At 40.0% G+C, this 19,226-nt stretch overlaps 2 protein-coding genes across 2 annotated transcripts in view; both read left to right on the forward strand.

Annotated features, from left to right (window-relative positions):
• LOC110027348 (eukaryotic translation initiation factor 2 subunit beta-like) overlaps nucleotides 1–2,170 on the forward strand; it is a 34,860-nt gene extending 32,690 nt beyond the window's left edge. Inside the window, exon 11 of the transcript XR_002294330.1 lies at nucleotides 2,095–2,170. The gene's annotated coding sequence lies outside the window, so the exon portion shown is untranslated. The remainder of the gene's footprint in view (nucleotides 1–2,094) is intronic.
• On the forward strand, nucleotides 2,163–18,869 carry LOC110027347 (mannan endo-1,4-beta-mannosidase 8-like). Its single transcript, XM_020728729.1, is given in 7 exon segments — nucleotides 2,163–2,238; nucleotides 2,348–2,535; nucleotides 2,538–2,626; nucleotides 2,707–2,901; nucleotides 16,385–16,507; nucleotides 17,295–17,506; nucleotides 18,315–18,869. Coding segments are annotated over 7 exon segments (1,239 nt in total). The 5' UTR covers nucleotides 2,163–2,221; the 3' UTR covers nucleotides 18,730–18,869.
• The last annotated feature ends 357 nt before the right edge of the window (nucleotides 18,870–19,226 follow it).

Below are 19,226 nucleotides of genomic sequence, written 5' to 3' on the forward strand. Positions count from 1 at the left end.
TTAGAGACTCAGAAACCTATAACTCAGGTTACTGAAATTTTATTACGAGTTTAGATCAACAAAAAACCAATTCAGGTTCTTGCAGTCACTTTATTATCCAAACAAATTCCTACCACCTATTCAAAATTTAGGTGTCTAGAATCTGAAATTAGTCCTAATTATGTTCATGTCCCAGAAAAATACTTCGTTGCGATAGTAGTGGTGGAATATGTGATTTTTATAAGCAACGATCGAAAGAGGATTCAACTCATCAAATTAGGATAGATAAATCTTGAGGGTTCTTATTGAATACTATTTGTAAGAAAAGAATTGCATATGAGATCACTTGGAAGAGATCGGTTCAATGAAGATGAAGAAGGAGCTCCTCCCACTCGAGGAGAATGAGACTAAGTGTCTTAATCTTGATTCGAAAGAATGATGCAGGAACATCAATACTAGTGTTGTCCATATCATGTTAAAGTTCATTTTTATATTTTGCTTCTATGTTTTATGTGTTTTTCTATTTGAATGACAAACATGCAATAAGGGGGCCTTAGTGCTTATAAATAGAAGATCTTGTTTTCTATTACGTGAATTTTAGAATGATGTAGAAAGATGAGAGTGCTTTTGCTCTGTAGGTTCTTGGATGGGCATGTGTCTGTATCTACCATGTCGGGTGGTGGGATTTAAATCCTTTCCTTATTGTTGGCGATATCTCGGTTCTCTTGTACCTTGTATCTTTTATCTATTAGTGTATCACCTTTGTATTTTCTTCCATATTTTTCATGATTTTTAGTTTCTTATTTCTGATTTACGTTCTTTACGTTTCCTCTATTATCTTGCTGAATTATGCACCCATACCCCCTTTTGCTGATATCACTCGTAGAGTAATTGAATTGGAGTTAAAATGTTACATAAGAGATCATAATGATCACTATAATTTTGAGTTAAAAAGGAGACTTCTAAAGCTTCTTATTTCATGTAATACTTCATACACACCTTATTTTTTGCTCCCTCAACTCCGTATGAAAAAAACTTAGGGGTATTTACATACATCACACACAGTTCTTATATATGTACATATCTCACACTTAAACTTCCATATTCACATGTCATAGATGAGATCCAAATACAAGACCATATTTTCAAAAAATTATTTTATTCGAGCGTCGATGATTTTCAGGATTTTATTTTGAAAGAGAAGACCGATGTGATACTTGATGATTAATGTTGGTAGGCAGTTGTTATGGACATCTTCACCTTAGAAGCTACTTTTGTGTTGCGATCTAAAACCTATAATTGCTTGGTAGGTTTAAACTATATAATTCTTGATATCTTTACATTATTTTATTTTATTTCATAGTATTCTATGATTTCATCATAATCTCTCTTATATATAATCTTAGTGCTTTCCCTAACATAAATCATAATATTAAATGTAAATTGCTTTCACCTTTAGCGGTGGTGTTGATGAGAGCTCAATAATAAGAAACTCCATTATGTGCTCAATAGTTGGACAGTACAATTATGGGCTTTAGCAACAATGCCTTGGACAAATGGGCACACATTATATAAAATTATTTTTTGGTTAATAATAATACATTGCAATTATTGGCTTTTAATTATAGATTTTTTTTCTTTTATGATACTAATATATATACATAAATATTATTTGTATAATACTATTCTACTTCAATAAATATAACTTTATTAATGGCACAACAAAAATACTAATATGAAATTAGGTGTCCTCTATCATTCTTTTTTTTTTTATTAATTTGAAATATATTTTGAATTAAAAAGTATTTTATAACAATTCATATATATAATTTTAAGCTATTTCTTAGCTACTAAGTTAAGATGTGATGGACATGGCTCATCTAGTCATCTCCTAGCAGTGTGCCCAATCAATTTTTGAAATGATGAACTTTTTACTTGTGTATAATATATTAACGAGCAGCGAGGAAGTAGTTATGCCTGCGGATTTCGGACGTAACATTACGTGTGGACTCACAGTAATATACCGTCATATTTGTTAAATCGGGCCCACCTAAAAATATATTAAAATGAAATCCCCAAAATAAACTCAAAATAATTTTGGAATAATCTCCACAGTTTAAAGCTTCAGTAACAGCTGAAAGCCGTGGCAAATCGAGGGAGAGTCCTGATAGCGAGTATCCTTTCTCTTTTCTTCACCAATTCCACCACCAAAACCCTCAGCTCCAGCCATGAAAATTGCCCAATGGTGCAGATCAAAAGGTACTCATCGCCCGCTACCAGCGAAGGCGATGTATATAACTCTTCATTTTCCTTCTGCGACTGAACTGCTGGAATTCGATTGCTAATGTTGATTTCCAATCTGTTGCAGGGAATGCGCACTGAATGAGATGGAGGGCGAGCGTTGGGCTATGGTGGAGAAATCTGGCACTCAGTTTCTGGTGAATGGCCAACCTTTCTTCGTAAATGGATTCAATACGTACTGGCTTATGGTCTTCGCCGCCGATCACTCCACTAGAGGGAAGGTCGGTGAGGTTTTTAAGCAGGCGGCGGCGTCCGGCTAAATGTTTGCAGGACTTGGGCTTTCAACGATGCGGGATGGCGAGCGCTTCAGATTTCTCCGTCGGTGTACGATGAGGAGGTGTTCCAGGTAATGAAGATGGTTTTGTGCACACGCTGTGTTTGAGGTATGCCTCAGTGAATGTGAGTTTCAGGGTGTTGCAATTACAGGGGCTGGACTTCGTGGTGAGCGAAGCTGGAAATCATAATATGAGATTGATACTTTCGTTTTGTAATAATTGGGAAGACTATGGAGGGAAAGCTCAGTACGTGAAGTGGGGAAAGGAAGCTGGCCTCAATCTTACTTCTGATGATGAGTTCTTCGTGGATCCAACCATTAAAGGTTACTATAAAGCTCATGTTGAGGTAACTCTTATCATTCAACCAGGTATCAATATGTCATATGTTGGCGCATTGCCTTGTAAATCCTTAGTGCAAAAAATAGAAGTTGTAATGAATAACTAAGAATAAACTTAAATAGTCGAAACAAGCTTAGGCAAATATAAAAACAAGAATTACATATATACAGTCTAGTTGTGCATGAGCACTACTTTATTGTTTTAGCCCGTTCGAGATCATTTCTTAGTGTTAACTGACTCGTCTCACCCATCATGTACTCTTTGGCGAGGATTCAGTGAGCTGTTTTGCTCAATGGGAATTCGTGTCTTCGGTGCTAGTAGAGGTTTGGTGGGTGCATGAGCATTTTAGTCTCGTATCATGGCTTGCTAACATTGAAGGTCAGTATGGCAACTCAGACGGTCACCGGGCGATCGACATACCAAATGCCGACGAGGAGAAACATAGAACGAATGAACCAGACAGATCAGATGCTGACAAGCTTATCAAAGGACTTCATCTACCAGAACATAGTCGACTTTATTCAAACCGATCGACATATAACTCTAACCCGAATTAATATTGATGAAGTAGACGTGAAACGAATGGTTGACGAGTTTCTCACCGACCAGATGAGTCAGTCGGCCTTATTGTATTCAATATCCTTGACTTTACTAAAATGTCACTCGAAAAGCTAATGATGATGGGGCTGATCTGCAATGTTGTAGGACCAAGACCCCATGTCTATAAATAGATGGCTTCATAATAAAGGGGTTACACATTCTTTATTGTTCATTATTATTCTTTTTCATCTCTCTTGTACGCTTTATTCCTTGGGTGTGATTCCTGGACACTTTTGGATTCAACATATCTTTTTGGTGCTGTGAGTTTGGAATTATGCTGTCAATAAGAAAAGGAGTGCAACGACAACAAAGGAGGTAGAAACCACTGAGAAAAACCCAATTAAAGTGGTTTGTACCAGAGAGTTTATGGAAGATCATTCAACAAGGACTGCATTACCTGAGAGCTCAGATCACTAACTAGAGTTCAGGACAGCTCGCAGAGGTACTAAGGGCAGTTGCAACCTTGGGAGCGGCCATAGTCTCAGAAGGAGAGTGGGCTCAACACAAAGAGCATAGCCCCCCAAGGGGAACAACCGACGAACAAAGGAAAGAGGACGAACCATCCGCAGAAGATGATCAAAGAGGTAATGTACCAGCGTAATGCTGGCTTCGCACCTATGAAGGAAAGGCACTGACTCGGGCAAACCGAAACATTGCGACAACCGAAGAACGCTTTCTCCCTGCAAGTCTCAGGAGATGAACCCACAGAGAAATTTAAATTGCTTGCGTTGGAGTCGTACAAGGGATGATCGGACCCCAACGACCACTTCACATCCTTTGAGTCTTCCACGTGTCTGTTGAAGATCTTAGACGCCTTTAAATGCAAATTGTTCTTTACAACATTGAGGTCGTTCGCTCTCAAATGGTTCATCGGATTGACCGTAGGGGTAATCACCTGCTTTGCGGAGTTCAATATTCTCTTTCTGTCACAGTTTGCCAGCGCTCTAAGGCCCAAGAAGAGTGCCTGATTCTTATGGCAACTAAAACAGGGTACCAATGAAAGCCTGCACTTTTTCATTGCACGTTTCCAGAGAAAAACACTGGATGTGAAAGACCTAAAGCCTGAAATGGCCAAGTTTACGCTGACACAGGGGGAAGGTCAGAAAGGTTCCGCTTCGATCTTGACCTTGCAGAACCCCAGAGTTTAGCTGAATTAGTGGACATGACTGATAAGTATATCAACACCTATGAAAATGTTCTCAAACCATCAAAACAGAGATACTAGAAGAGACCATCGCAAAACGGTTGGCAGAAATCTAGAGAGAGCACTCGAACACCCATTTGCTCTCGCTATGACAGTCATCCCCATAACGACTCAACTCATCACCGAGACGATCAAGGACGAGGAAAAACATAGAATCAGTGGTTGATTCACTACTGCGAGCAACCCCGCTATGAGCATGAAGTCCATCAAGCCACCCCTTTAAGGGTGTCTATAGTCGAGATGGTAGACGTCATCCATGACAAGGATTACTTCAGGAAGGCTCTGCCAATGAGGGCAAGCCCCTTCTCCGGGACAACAGGAAATCTTGTAAGTACCATAGGGACCACGATTACGACACAGAAGAATACAGACACCTCCCCAGTCTAATTGAAGAACTGGTAAAGGAAGGAAAGTTGAAAGAATTTATTGCCCCAGGGGCCGGGATCCAGAGCCAGGGCAAAGCTCCAATGAGGGGAGCATCCGACGGAACAATCCGTGCCAACACTATTCATGTTGTAGGATTCCATACTTGACAAAACTGAACTAACCAACCAAGCGAACAAGAAGAGGCAATAGACTGGGGTACTTTTCACCGCAACTTTCACCCGAAAACCCAAGAATCCCACGCCTATTTGCTTCACCGACGAAGGTCTGTCGCCAAAGGGAAATCTCCACAATGACGCTATTGTGATAATTGTAGTTAATAATTATGGGTAGCATTCTTATTGATACAGGAAGCTCAATAAATATACTATTCAAGCAAGCGTTTGACAAACCAAGTTTCATCATCGGCTGAATGACTGCACCAGCTATGCCACTATATGGCTTCTTGGGTGAAAGAAAGGAAGCGATAGGAGTGATCAAACTCTCAATAGGTTGGGGATAAAATGAGAAACAAGTCATGTTAATAGAGGACTTCCTTGTGGTAGATTGCCCTTCGATGTATAATGTTATCCTAAACAATTTCAAGGCAGTGGTCTCCACTTATCACGTCGCAGTCAAATTTCTGGGAGGCTGGGAGATTGCTACAGTTAAAGCTGACCTAGAGCAGTCATAGGTTGCTACTTGCGAGCTATAAGTAACGTGGAACACAACCCCTAGACATCCAGAACTTAAGAGGAGGTGGCCTCGAGAATAACGAGGCCACCCCTCGAGGTCCGAGCTATCTAAGGGGAACCAGGTAAATGTTTTCTGATCGGTGAAGCTTTTGATGCAAAACAAAGGAAGTTGCTGGTCCAGACCCTCAAGGAAAATCGAGATGATTTCGCATAGACAATCATCGAAATGCTTGATATACCGATCGATGCAGCCTGTCACAAATTGAATGTCGATCTGTCCTCTCGATCTGTGATGCAAAAAATTAGAAGCTCAACCATGAAACTGGCAAAACCCATTTGAGAGGAAGTGTGAAAGTTAAAGGATGCAATGTATATTTAGGAGGTGCAGTACCCCACGTGGGTCTCCAACAAAGTGATGGTGCAAAAAGCTAATGGAAAAAGGAGGATGTGCATGGACTTTATAAATCTAAATTCAGTCTACCTAAAGGATGATTATCTACTACCAAGGATTGATACCCGGTGGATTGGGCAGTCTGCCACTTGGTCCTAAGCTTCCTCGATGTGTTCTCAGTGTACCATCAGATTAAGATGCATCCCGTGGATGTGGAAAAAAACTTCGTTCATTACCAGTGAGGGAGTCTATTGTATAATATAATGCCCTTTAGACTCAAGAACACAGGGGCAACCTACCAACGCCTCATGGATGTAATTTTTACTAATCATAAGAGAAAAGATATTGAGGTGTACATTGATGATGTGTTAGTTAAAAGTTGATTGACCGCTTAATATATTGAAGATTTAAAAGAAACCTTTCAAACACTTTAAAAAATTTAACATGAAGCCAAACCCGCTAAAATGCATCTTCGGGGCTTTAACGGATAAATTCTTGGGGTATTTACTAACCCAGGAAGGCATAAAAGCTAACTTTGAAAAAATTCAAGCACTCCTAACATGCCATCTCCCATAAATACCAAATACAAAAACTGACCGATTGAATCACAGGGTTAAGCTGGTTCATCTCCAAATCGAGAGATAGATGCGCCTCATTCTTCAAGGTGCTAAGAAAAGCCCGGTGTTAGTGGACACCCGAGTGCGAAGAAGCCTTCACAAACCTCAAACAATCCCTCATTTCTCCTCCTCTCCTTCAAAGTCCAAAGCCCAAGGAAAAAGCTTTCCCCTTACTTAGGAGTCAGCCTAGAGTCAGTTAGTTCAGTTCTAGTTAAAGAAGAACTCAAAAAACAATACCCAATATACGACACTAGCAAGATCCTCAGGAACGCCGAGCTCAAATATCCGGTAATGGAGAAATTGACTTTCGCCTTGGCATTTCAGCGCTGAAGCTCCGACCATATTTCTAAATGCACTCCATACAAGTCATCACCGACCACCCTCTAAAAACCGTCCTTATCCGACTGGAACATTCTGGTCAGCTACTCAAGTGGGTCTTCAAACTCAGTGAATTTGATATCTTCTACATCCCCTGAAAGGTGATTAAGGCGTAAGCTGTTGCTAATTTCCTAGTAAATTTCTCTGAACCACAGGATGCAAAGGAAGAATTCATGGTCTACGGGTTTATTTGGACTTTGTTCATGGATGGTGCTTCCAACCGATCAGACGTCGGACTTGGAGTTTTTCTATGCAGTCCAATCGGGGAAAGTATCTACCACTCAATTGAGATAAATTTTAAAGTAACTAAGAACCAAACATAGTACGATTTGATTGCAGGTCTTTGCTTGGCCTCGGAGATGGGAACCCTCCGCATACTAGTAAAAGCCGATTGCAACTGATTGTCAACCAAGTCAATGGAGAATTGGAAGTAAGAGACGAAACAATGGCAAAATACCTCAGGAAAGTGAAGACGGAGATCCGTCGATTCGTCCACTTATGAATTGAATATGTATAAAGGGAAGAAAATCAGATCATCGACCTCCTGACCAGAACCCTTCATCTGGGAGGGGAACAACTTCAAAAACTTAGCCAACCTTCAATCGAAGTACCTCTGGCAATGGACATCCATAACAAAGAAAGGAAAAACTGGATGAACACATACGTCTGCTAGCTAAACACAGAAGAGATTGACGATAAGATCACCAATCATAGGAGATTCAAATCCAAGGCTGCCCAGTATCTATTGATTGAGGGAAAATTCTTCAGAAAATCACCCACATCATTGTATTTGAAGTGCATTGGAGAAGACGAGGTTGAAGATATCCTCCGAAAAGTCATGCCGAGGAATGTGGGAGTCATTTCGGAGGAAAAATGCTAGCTCATCAAATCCAACTACAGGGATACTTTTGACTAAACCTGCTTAGATACATAGAAGAGTATTCCCAGAAGTGCATTCAATGTCAAAAGTACGGACTCCTACATCACCAACTGGCTCAAAAGCTTCATCCGATCGTCAGCCTTTGGCCTTTTACCATGTGGGGTCTTGATGTTATTGGACCTTTTCCCCCATCAAAAGGACAATGTAAGTTCCTACTTGTGGTTGTTGACAATTTCTCCAAATGGATCGAAGAAAAGCTCCTCACCTACATAACAACAGAGGTAGTCCAAAATTTTATTTGGGCTGCTCTGATTTGTCGATATGGATTGTCTCTCGTTATTGTCTCCGACAACGAAACCCAATTTGACGATAAAAGAGTCCAAGACTTCTGCAAGAGTTAAGGGATCGATCTCAAGTTCGCCTTGGTAAATCAATCCCAAACTAACATACAGACGAAGGCCGTGAATAAGATTATATTCTAAATCTACTAAGGAAAAAAGTGGAGGGAGCAAAGGCAAATGGACATACCTAATTTCTTCAGTACTCTGGGCTATTCGAACAGCGCCTTCTTCGTCCACCGGCCAAACTTCTTTCATGCTATCCCACAGAATGGAAGCAATGCTACCGGTCGAGTACAATAACTACAGTCACAGGGTACTCATCGCCTTAATTTTTGACGAAGAGGACCTAGAGGAATGTTGCGAAACGAATGACAAAGGAATCATGCTCGCCCTGGACCTCGCCGAGGAAAATCGAACCAACACTTTGACAAGAGGAAATTAAGTGGAGGATAGCCAAATATTTCAACAAGCACGTTCAAGAAGAAAACTTTGCTCTCAGAGACTTGGTGTTGAAGAAGGTCGATTCCGCTGTAAGAGGACAGGCTCTCGGGAAGCTGGATCAGACCTGGCATGACCCCTACATCATCTACTAGAGAGTTGGATATGAAGCATACAAGCTGAAGAAATTTCTGGGAAATGAGGTCCCTCGAACTTGAAGTGGCAACGATCTAAAGAATTTCTTTCCTTGAGTTCTTATGACTACTTTATGGTAAAATGAAATTATAATTAATATATATCTCTTTTTCTTTTCTTTCTTGACAAAGACTCTCGATATTATGAATAAAGCACATCATCTTGATAGTATTTCATGCTGATTGTTTTGATTTTTTTTCTTTACGATCGGGGAACTGACATTTCAAAAAATTAAAACGGACCGGTCTGTGAACGATCGACACCTGACAACTACAAGATCCGTGAGGGGTGTATAATGATCGTTAGTGGCATATAGAATGTTTCGACATCCGACAGCAACATGCTTCACGAGAGATGTGAAAATGATCGTCCTAAGCCCCTGCAATAACATTCACACGGCAACGACAAACAGCGCAAGGGGTGTATAATGATCGATCATGGCATATAAGATGTTTCGGCACCCAACAATGATAAAATCCGCAAGGGGTGCTAAAATGATAGTCCTAAGCCCCAACAGTAATGTCAACTTCCGACAGCGACAAGTTTCGCAGAGGGGGGGATATCGATCATCCCGCACACTAAAGCAAAAAGAATATCATACATGCACCGACGATTTCTAGCAAATGTAGATTATCCGAAAGCAATCAACAATAAGATAAAAGAAAGACACAACATAATAAATAAAACTCCCGGCTTCAAAATTCTTTACACTAAATTTATTTAGCAAAACTCAATTGTTTTATTTATTTTTCCTCACACCACATACAAAACAACAAAACATCAAAAAGGATGAGGGAAAAACATTGCCACAGCTCTAGATGTTTGAAGATTTCCCGGCACCTTCCTCCCTAGTCTCCTACGCTCCCCTCCCTCGACGTCATCAGGCTTCTCGTTCGATGATTCTTCCTTTTCATCCTCCGGACTCAAAGAATCATGCCAAATTCCTCCATGCCCTTCTTGGATCGATTAACTTATGTTTCACGAATTGTTCGATAGCTTAGGAAGTACCAACCTAGATTTGACGTGAGAGACCCTTAACATGTTCCTCCCGGGTAATCATAGAGGACATTTTCTCTTTTATTTCCTTGTTTTCCCTGAGAAGAGCCTCCACTCAAGCCTCGTGTTCTTGGGCCTCAAATTCTCTCTCCTCCAGAGGCAACTTTAATCTCTCTTTGGCTATAACAGCTCTAAGCTTCAACTTCTGAACCTGTCGGTTCGACCTCTCAAGTTGCTCTTCAACCCAATCTAGAAGTATCCCTTGAAAATGGGAGGCTTCCCATGCGAGAGCTTGATAACGATTGTTTGCATGAAACATATCTGTCCTGTCCATTGAACAAAATGTTTTTTCAAAGGTAGGAGATCAAAACATCTCTACCAGAGTCGACAGATAATCCCCATTTAGAGGGATGCTAGGGAACCATTTTGTCTCCCTATCAATAAGCGCGTAATATTTGCTTGTCCAAACACCTCGTCATGAGTAAAAGATCATTAAGCCGAAATTTCTTCTCTCTTCGGTGAAGGCAACTCTGTAACTAGAACCTTCCCCTCTTTTCGGGGAGTGTTTCTCCCCGCTCTTGCAGTAGAGCTTGATAACGATTGTTTGCATGAAACATATCTATCCTGTCCATTGAATAAAATGTTTTTTCAAAGGCAGGAGATCAAAACATCTCTACCAGAGTCGACAAATAATCCCCATTTAGAGGGGTGCTAGGGAACCACTTTGTCTCCCTATTAATAAGCGCGTAATGCCTGCTTGTCCAAACACCTCGTCATGACTAAAAGATCATTAAACCGAAATTTCTCCTCTCTTCGGTGAAGGCAATCTGTAACTAGAACCTTCCCCTCTTTTCGGGGAGTGTTTCTCCCCGCTCTTGCAGTAGCACCCGGTTCTTCCTCCGACTCAATCCCGATCGAGATAGGATGGGAGGAGTGCTTGCTTCCGCCCGATCGGGTGAACTCACAAGCGAAGTCCCACCAGGAGTCATAGCAAAAACCCCACTGGTCAGAGGGTGAGCAGGCGAAACTCCTGGATCCAGAGCACTAGGATTGGAAGAGCGTCCTCGTCACTCCCTTCAAAACAACCTAACAAAAAACTACATTAAGTACTTCACATCCACATATACAAGCAACCAGTACGAGGAAGATCAACCAACCTTCTACACCTTCGAACCTGCCCGCTCCTCAACGGCCTTCTCCCTGACCAGCTTCCGGTTGTGAGGTCACCTTTCGGTTGTGAGACGATGCCCACAGTCCTTCGGTCATGGTCTCAATACTGTTTGGGCAGATCATGCGTTCAACCATCTTCGTATCGAGGTACTGAAATAGCGAGAGACGCTGCCCCTAGATCAACACCTTATGGCCCCGAAGGTTACCAGGCAAGATTTTTACCTTCGTTACCTCACACTCCACCGGGAAAGTGTTGATTCCCCAACCACTTGCACAGGAGCCAACAAAAAACTTTGCCTTCCAATCTTTAATCTTGTTTTTGAGACCTAACAAGTGGATCTTGAGGCCAGCGATGAACTGAATGTAGTCATCCCGACCGATCCTAAAGGTGAAGAAGTGGTTAAATAGTTTGATCGGCCAGTGAATCTTAATCCTTCGACAGAAAAGGACGAAGGTCATTATGGCCACTGAATTCGGAAGAACTTAAGCGGTTATGATCCCGTACCGACTGAAAATCGACCACAACTTCCTATAAAGTGGTAGCCAAAGACCCATTTTGAATTGATCTTTTTAGAAAAATAAATCAAGGGAAAAATGACCCGTGGCTTGCTCATTGTTTGCTGTCGACCGAAGCTGAATCAAGGGGTCATGAATGTAAAGACTATGGTTCTGCCACGTCTATTGTGGAAAGGATGGAAACCTCCGAAGCAAGAATCAAACCGAACGACTTCTAAGAGAATTTCCGCGCCATGAAATCAGACTATCAAGCTGGAAAGAAAGGGAGAAAGAAAATGGCAAGTAGTGGGAGGGAATGGAAGCCTCTGATGCCAGACGCATATATATATATATAAATATATATATATTCATGCACATATATATATACAGACACGGGAAGATGAAACGTCGCCGACAAGACTAATGTGATGGGAGTCACACAATACTTGAGAAAAGTTAATCATGACCAGAAATTGCACTTCATTTTATTTATTTATTTAAAAAATGGTGGGGTACATCACACAAAACTCTGGGAAATATTAAGAAAGAAAAAAACTTAACAAGATGATCATTTGTCGCTTCGACCGAGACAAACCTTTTGTGAAGTAATCTCCCATATATAAATTCACCACCCAATTTAAAAAGGTTAGACCATCCCCCGACTGAACAACAAGACCCGCTCTAACGGCCAACAACTCCAAACATAAGTGCATCATCTCCCTCCGAGCAGCAAACATCTCTTCCCGAAAAGCACTGAATTCCTCATGTAGAGCGAAGACCTCTTTTTCCCCTGATCGACTCTCTCCAAAACCCAGGCAACTCTCCTATCACTGTCTCCCCGAGGACATCACATGAAACGAGCGAGATGATCCTCCATATCCGCGAGATATTCACCAGTGATTCAAAGGACACCAAACGCCCCTCAGCCACCTTCTCTTCCCTTGCCACGCCGAGAGAACCTTGGCGACCCGAACTTTTGCCTTTGCCACGAGACAAATTCTTGCCATCCATCCTCTGGTCCTCGACACCCATGCCCCTCACAACGGCAAGTTCCATGACGGCCACTTCATCCTTAGGATCGGCTTCATTATCTTACGGAATAGAATCGGCCGTCGGGATTTCTATAGCTGCATCAAAGAAAGTCATGCATCTTGAGGAGTTGTTGCCCTCACTACATATCCAAGATCCGGTTCCAATAAGACGTGGTGTAAGAATTAGCACCCTCACCGGTCTTCTCTAGCCCTCCATCCACAGAAGAAAAATTGCCCTTCGGTAGATGGAGTGATGTCTCCATCCCAGTCATTACCCCACCTTGACCATCTTGAGGAGTTGTCGCCCTCACTACAATCTAGACGGGTGTTTCTTTTCCTTCGGCAAGAACATCCATTTTCGATGGGTGCACTGAAAGACGATCGTTAGATTGGCCTTCAGCCCGCTTCAGAGCCCCTTTTTGCAGCAAGCTTGCAAAGAAATCAGAGGATTTGTTCTGATCCTCATGATCGCCAGTTCTTGACCGCTACCCAACCCTCTTCTTGCTCACTTCTCCCGTAGAAGCTTCACCCGTTGGTTTTGTTTTACATCTAATTTTCGAGCCTTTGTCTGCATGCCACAAATTGCCTTGAGGAGGGCATCTTTATCGGCATATGACACTCCCTCACTCAACAACGCAACTAACAAACAAAAAAAGAGAAAAGAACCAAAAGAATGAGATGGGAGGAAGATGGCACAGACCTCTCTTGCCCTGTGGACTATTTATAGGTAATCTAAGCGTGGAAATCTATGGAAGTTCATTATTGAGCAATAATGACATTTAATTTGAAATTTTTTATGTATATTTTATTTTTGTACAAGTGAAAAAGTTTCTCTTGTTTTTATGCAAAACACAACTTTTAAGAAGCAAAAGAATCTTGAAATTAAATATGTATATAAAAAATATATTGGCACAAATCTCAAGACAATTAGATGGTTCAGAGGAAAGGGGCAACCGATAGCATGACGGATTGTCTGTAGCCATCAATGACGGACGGTCACCAGGCGACTGACGTACAAGATGCTGACGAGGAGAAACATAGAACCAACAAACTAGACGAATCAAATACAAACAAGCGTATCAAAGGACTTTGTCCCCCAGACCAACGTTCGACTTTATTCGAACTGATCGACATATAACTTTATGTTGGATCAAGTATTGATGGAGTAAATGCGGAACGAATGGTCAACTAGTTTCCCATTGACCAGATGAGTCGATTGGTTTTATTGTATTTAATATCTTGTAATTTACTAAAAGGCCCCTCAAAGCTAATCATGAGCTGGCTAATATGTAATTTTGTAGGATCCAGCGTCCCGGACCCTATGTCTATAAATATGTGTGTGGTCTTCATAATAAAGGGATTAGACACTTTTTACTATTCATTATTGTTTCTTCTTCGTCTTCCTTGTACGCTACTTGGGTATACTTCCTGGACACTTGAATTCAACAGATACGATCACATACAATATAATGGAAGGTAGTTGTGTCGGAAATGGAAGAGAATTGAGAGTTTTTAAAAGTTTTTTTTGTATATTGGGATACTTTGGTGATGAATCCTCTCAATACTAAAGGAGAGGTCTGAGTTCAATTCAAACAGATAGACCTTTCCCTCACAGAGAAAAGGAGAAATAAAACCTGATGCGCCGCTCTCTCATTTTCCAGTGAAGTTCACATTTTAAGCTTTGCCTGCATAGATCCCTTATCCCAGTCGACGCAACTAATGCAGCGTTGGAGCTAAAGCCGGGGCCGAAGCTTAAGTGGATGAAAAATCATGATTAGTAAGATGCGAAATAAGACAATTTAATGGTATAAAAATTTGAAGCACTTGAGCCTTGACCCCATAATAATTGGAAGAGTACATTTGGCCTTTGAAATATTCATGCACATACAATGTTCAGTTGGACCTGCTTAATTTGTTCATGATTATGTAATGGTTAACAAACATGTCATAGCTTTGTTCGGAGCGGCTGCAATATGTTTTTGACAGCGGTTGTAAAGTTGTGAAGCAAGTAATTTTTTTGAAAGTTAAGATGAGTATTATAAATATTTCCTTTTTGGAGAATTTATATACATACCACCCAATTATATATATATAACACCTAAACTTTTACTTTTTACATTTATACCACCTAAAATTTTCATCACATAAAAATTACTACTATTTTAACTTAAAAAAAATGAAATACACCTTTTAATGCATAGGTAAGGTTACATATATGTAAAAATTGAAGTTTAGGTGTTAGATATATAACGCGGGGCTCTACTGAACCGGGGTTGACCCAGCTGGGAAGGCTAGACTGGTTTAGAGAGGGAGCAAGGGGACCTGCCAACCCAATTATTTGGGTTAGGGTTGCCATCCAAGTGCACCTAGCTATTTATTATTATAAATATGCTCTTTCCTTTATTTAGGGATAATTTTTGGCTTTGGAGATTTCTATCTAGCTTGCTGTTGATGGTTGTTTTCTCGTCTAGAATTGTATCCAAAGGAGAAAATGTGCTCTGGCTGTAACTCATCCGAGTAATTATCTTCTCCAAAGGTTCGAGGGGTGCTTCGACTATAACTCGCTATTGCAGGAGTAGTTATACTTTACCTACTCCCCTTGCCTGCTTGCTCCCCACCCATCGACACGCCAACCTCCACCCTGTTCTGCTATGTTCTGCTACTGACCAACCATTCTACACCCTCACCTTCTGCCACCCCGCCATCCTATATACCTTCACCTGTTGCTGACCAGCCATTCCTCACCCTGTTCAGTTGCCGATCAGCCATTTCACACTCTGTACAGCTGCCGATGGCCGATCCTATACCTTCACCTCCCACCGAACCTATAACCTCACCTCCCGCAGACCATCCTCTCCCCTAACCCCACCTACTGCTGCACCCCATCTGTTGCTGCCAGCTCCAACCCTCTACTGCACCCCATCTGTTGCTGCCAGCTCTTCCTGCACCCCCTCTACTACCGCAACATCACAGACTGTCGCCCACCTAATGTTCAGTTGGCGTTCCCCCTCTCATCCTCGCCCTAGATGGTTGATTGTGTTGTATGTTGTTTTATTCTTGTTTCAAGCATTTTTGTTTGTAACCCTTTTTAAATTTTAACAATAATATTTTTATTTTTATTATGGTTTGGGTTAACTCCGGGATCAATATACGTAAATACACGAGAATTGAGTGCTATATATGGAATTCTCTCTTTATTTTTTTTGTTTTTGTGAAAAAGTTAGATAACAAGTTTCTTATGACTATCACATACGAGCGGATTTGAGTTTGAAAAATAGCTTCAAATCACACAAACTTCTAAAAGGCAGCAAAAAAAAAACAAGAATTTGAAAGCAAAACAATGAGAAAACCGTCCCAAACATGCTCCCAAATCCATAATATCAAGAGTTTTTATGTGTAGGTGATTTCGTGATACAAACTTCTAAAATTGTTTTTGCCTCCTGAGTGATGTGTATGTGAATATTCTGGTTTGTTGATTCTTCCTTCTCAATCCCACAATTACTTCTTTTTACTAGACTAGGCTAAAAATGTTTAGCTTCATATGATTGTGGTTCTAGTCTTTTGAGTTCTTTGATACTGAATATGGACGATTCTGCCATCTGCCAAACTATCACATTTTCTTTCAACAGACCTGGGAAAATTAATTTTTGCATGGAGTCTAACAATCAAAATTTTAAATGTTGCATTTTTTGCCAGAGAGTTCTGAATAGAATCAATACTTTCACCAACGTGAAGTATAAGGATGATCCAACAATCTTTGCATGGGAATTAATGAATGAGCCACGCTGCCTATTGGATCCATCAGGTGATACTCTACAGGTTCGTATCTTCCCTTCTTTGACTGAAGTTTTCCTTTTTATTTTTTTTTCAAAATTGTTTTTCTTGTTGTCTGGATGCGTTGATCTATGCAGAAAAATAGATATGGAGAATTAGAAGATCATAACAGTTATCAACAGAGGCATTTGCTCAATAAAAATATATAAATGAATTTCTTAAATATAATTGAAGAATTATAAAAATAAAAAATCGAATTGATAATAAAAAGTTAAGTTATTTTTTTTTCTTTTTAAAAAAGAATGGCCGGAGGCTATGATACGAGCCTCGGCCCTCATGCGCCTATAATTTGAGTACCACACCCTACACTCGGGAGGGAATCGAACCCTAGACCAGAGGGGACTTACAATTGAAAAGTAAATGCCCGATCAATTGATTTAAGTACGCGACGCATAAAAAGTCAAGGTAAATTAAAATTACAACTATTAATTAAATTGATATTTTAATAATTAAATCAAATTAACCAAATAAGATTGATTTCATTTAAATTTTTAGTTGTAATCAACAAATGAAACAATGCACAGCCCTATTCAGGATCCTACCTACTTTATGAATAAAATGTTTCACTTTTTAAAAGTTACAATGGTCATATTTTTGATCTGATAGGAAAGAGTTGGATGGTATAAATTTAAAACCTAAATGTAGGTGTTAGATATATAAATACATAGGAATTGGATGGTATGTAAATAAATGCCCTTGATTATTTTTATATAAATCTTCTTTTTTAAAATGGCACACAAAGTAATTTTGACTGTTTTATTTGGCAAATCAGGCATGGATAGAAGAGATGGCTCATTTTGTCAAGTCCATCGATCCAACCCATATGCTAGAGATAGGGTTGGAAGGTTTCTATGGCCCCTCAACACCAGAGAAAGTGCAACTTAACCCTAACTCTTACATGGGACAAGCTGGAACTGACTTTATCAGAAATCATCAAACTCAAGGCGTCGATTTTGCTTCAGTTCACATCTATTCAGACACTTGGTAAGTTTCCATCTTGCATGAAATTTTGAAATTCTGCACTCAGATTATTTGATGAACTGTTAATTTATAAGCGAAATGTCAAAATAGTCCCAGGTGTTTACATGGGATCATTTTAATTCTAGAATCCATAAAATTGCTAAAGTAGTCATCAAATTCTTTAAACTGTGGTTGAAATCTTAAGGTTGTTAACAAGTCAATTTCGAGCTGAGTTGGGGTCTGCTCAAAATCGGTTGGAATGGGTTGGGTTCGGATTGAAATCGGCTCATGGCTCGTTATGTTTGATTTCGAGCCAACCCGGCTTGAAATTGAATCGAGCTCGATCTGTTTCGAAATCAAAATTAGCCGACTCAAGTGTAAGTTATTTGGATCCGTTCAACCTCAAAATCGGCTCGAACCGACTTGAGATTGAAACAAGATGGCTCAAATTGAGGTACTGAGATCCATTTGAGCTCAAAATTGGCTTGTAGCTCGTTATATTTGATTTTATTTAACATTTTATATAATTTTTATAAATGAAAAATAATTCAAACCAATCACGAACCTGTTTGAGCTGATCCATTTATGGCTGGAAATCATCCCGAAAAAAATTCTATTGAAAGTTTTGGCTCATAGCTCGGTTTGTTTATTTCGATTTGATCTTGATCTGAACTAAAATTTGAATCAATTTTCAATTAACTAACAATCTTCAAGCTAATTTCACGGTTCTATGAAATCGTCCTCCATGGGAACTATATGAACACATTAAAAAACTCTAGGCACTAATTTGATATATTTTTTTGCTAATTTATACATAACAATTGCATGAAAGGCTGCCGGATTCATACTCCGATGAACATTTTGACTTCGTCGAGAAATGGATGCAGAGTCACATGGATGATGCTGATAAAACATTAAACATGCCTGTTGTATTTGGAGAATTTGGGGTGTCTTTAAAGGATGAGAGATTTACCTCAGAGTTTAGAGAAGCTTTCATCAGCACAGTACACAAGATGCTGTTGAGGTCAAGCAAAAGAGGGGGAAGTGGGGGAGGAAGCCTGCTGTGGCAGCTGTTCCCTGAGGGGATAGAACACATGGATGATGGTTATGCTGTTGTTTTAGCCAAATCTCCGACGATGTCGAATATGATCTCCCTCCATGCCACAAAGCTTCAGAAGGTGAGTTCAGAATCCAGTTGGAATGATGGCAATGGTGAGGATGATGAACTTTTTCATGAAGAACTCTGATTAGAGGAGAGCTCAATTGGATGCTATGAAACTGCATGTAATATTTTTTTGCTCAGTTGTTGTGATGCCATACTACCTGAACTCTCTACAATATGTAAAGATTTTGTTTTGTAGGGCTCAAGTAATAAATAATCTTTAAATAGTAATTATTGGGTTTGCAAAAGTTTCTTTTTGATTTTAACACAATTTTTGATATTAGCACGGCTCTACCAGCATTTAAAGATTGAAGCCAAAGCTCCAAATCATTTAAGATTATTGCTAAGAGGGGTTATTCAAAAGACCCAAAAAACACTAAATTTTGCTAAATTTATTATTATTATTATCATTATTTTTATTAATGTGATGAGTAAATATATTTAATTTCAACTTGAAGTTCAGGTAGATGAGTCAATAAAGGTGAAGGGTCAAGTCAAAGTTTGGAATATTCTTGCAGCGGTGAGACTTTTTAAACTCAAGTAGAGTCTTCATGGGGGGAAAATATTACCTCACGACTCAGC

The sequence above is a fragment of the Phalaenopsis equestris genome, unplaced genomic scaffold, assembly GCF_001263595.1.
Source record: "Phalaenopsis equestris unplaced genomic scaffold, ASM126359v1 Scaffold000425, whole genome shotgun sequence".
Taxonomy (NCBI): domain Eukaryota; kingdom Viridiplantae; phylum Streptophyta; class Magnoliopsida; order Asparagales; family Orchidaceae; genus Phalaenopsis; species Phalaenopsis equestris.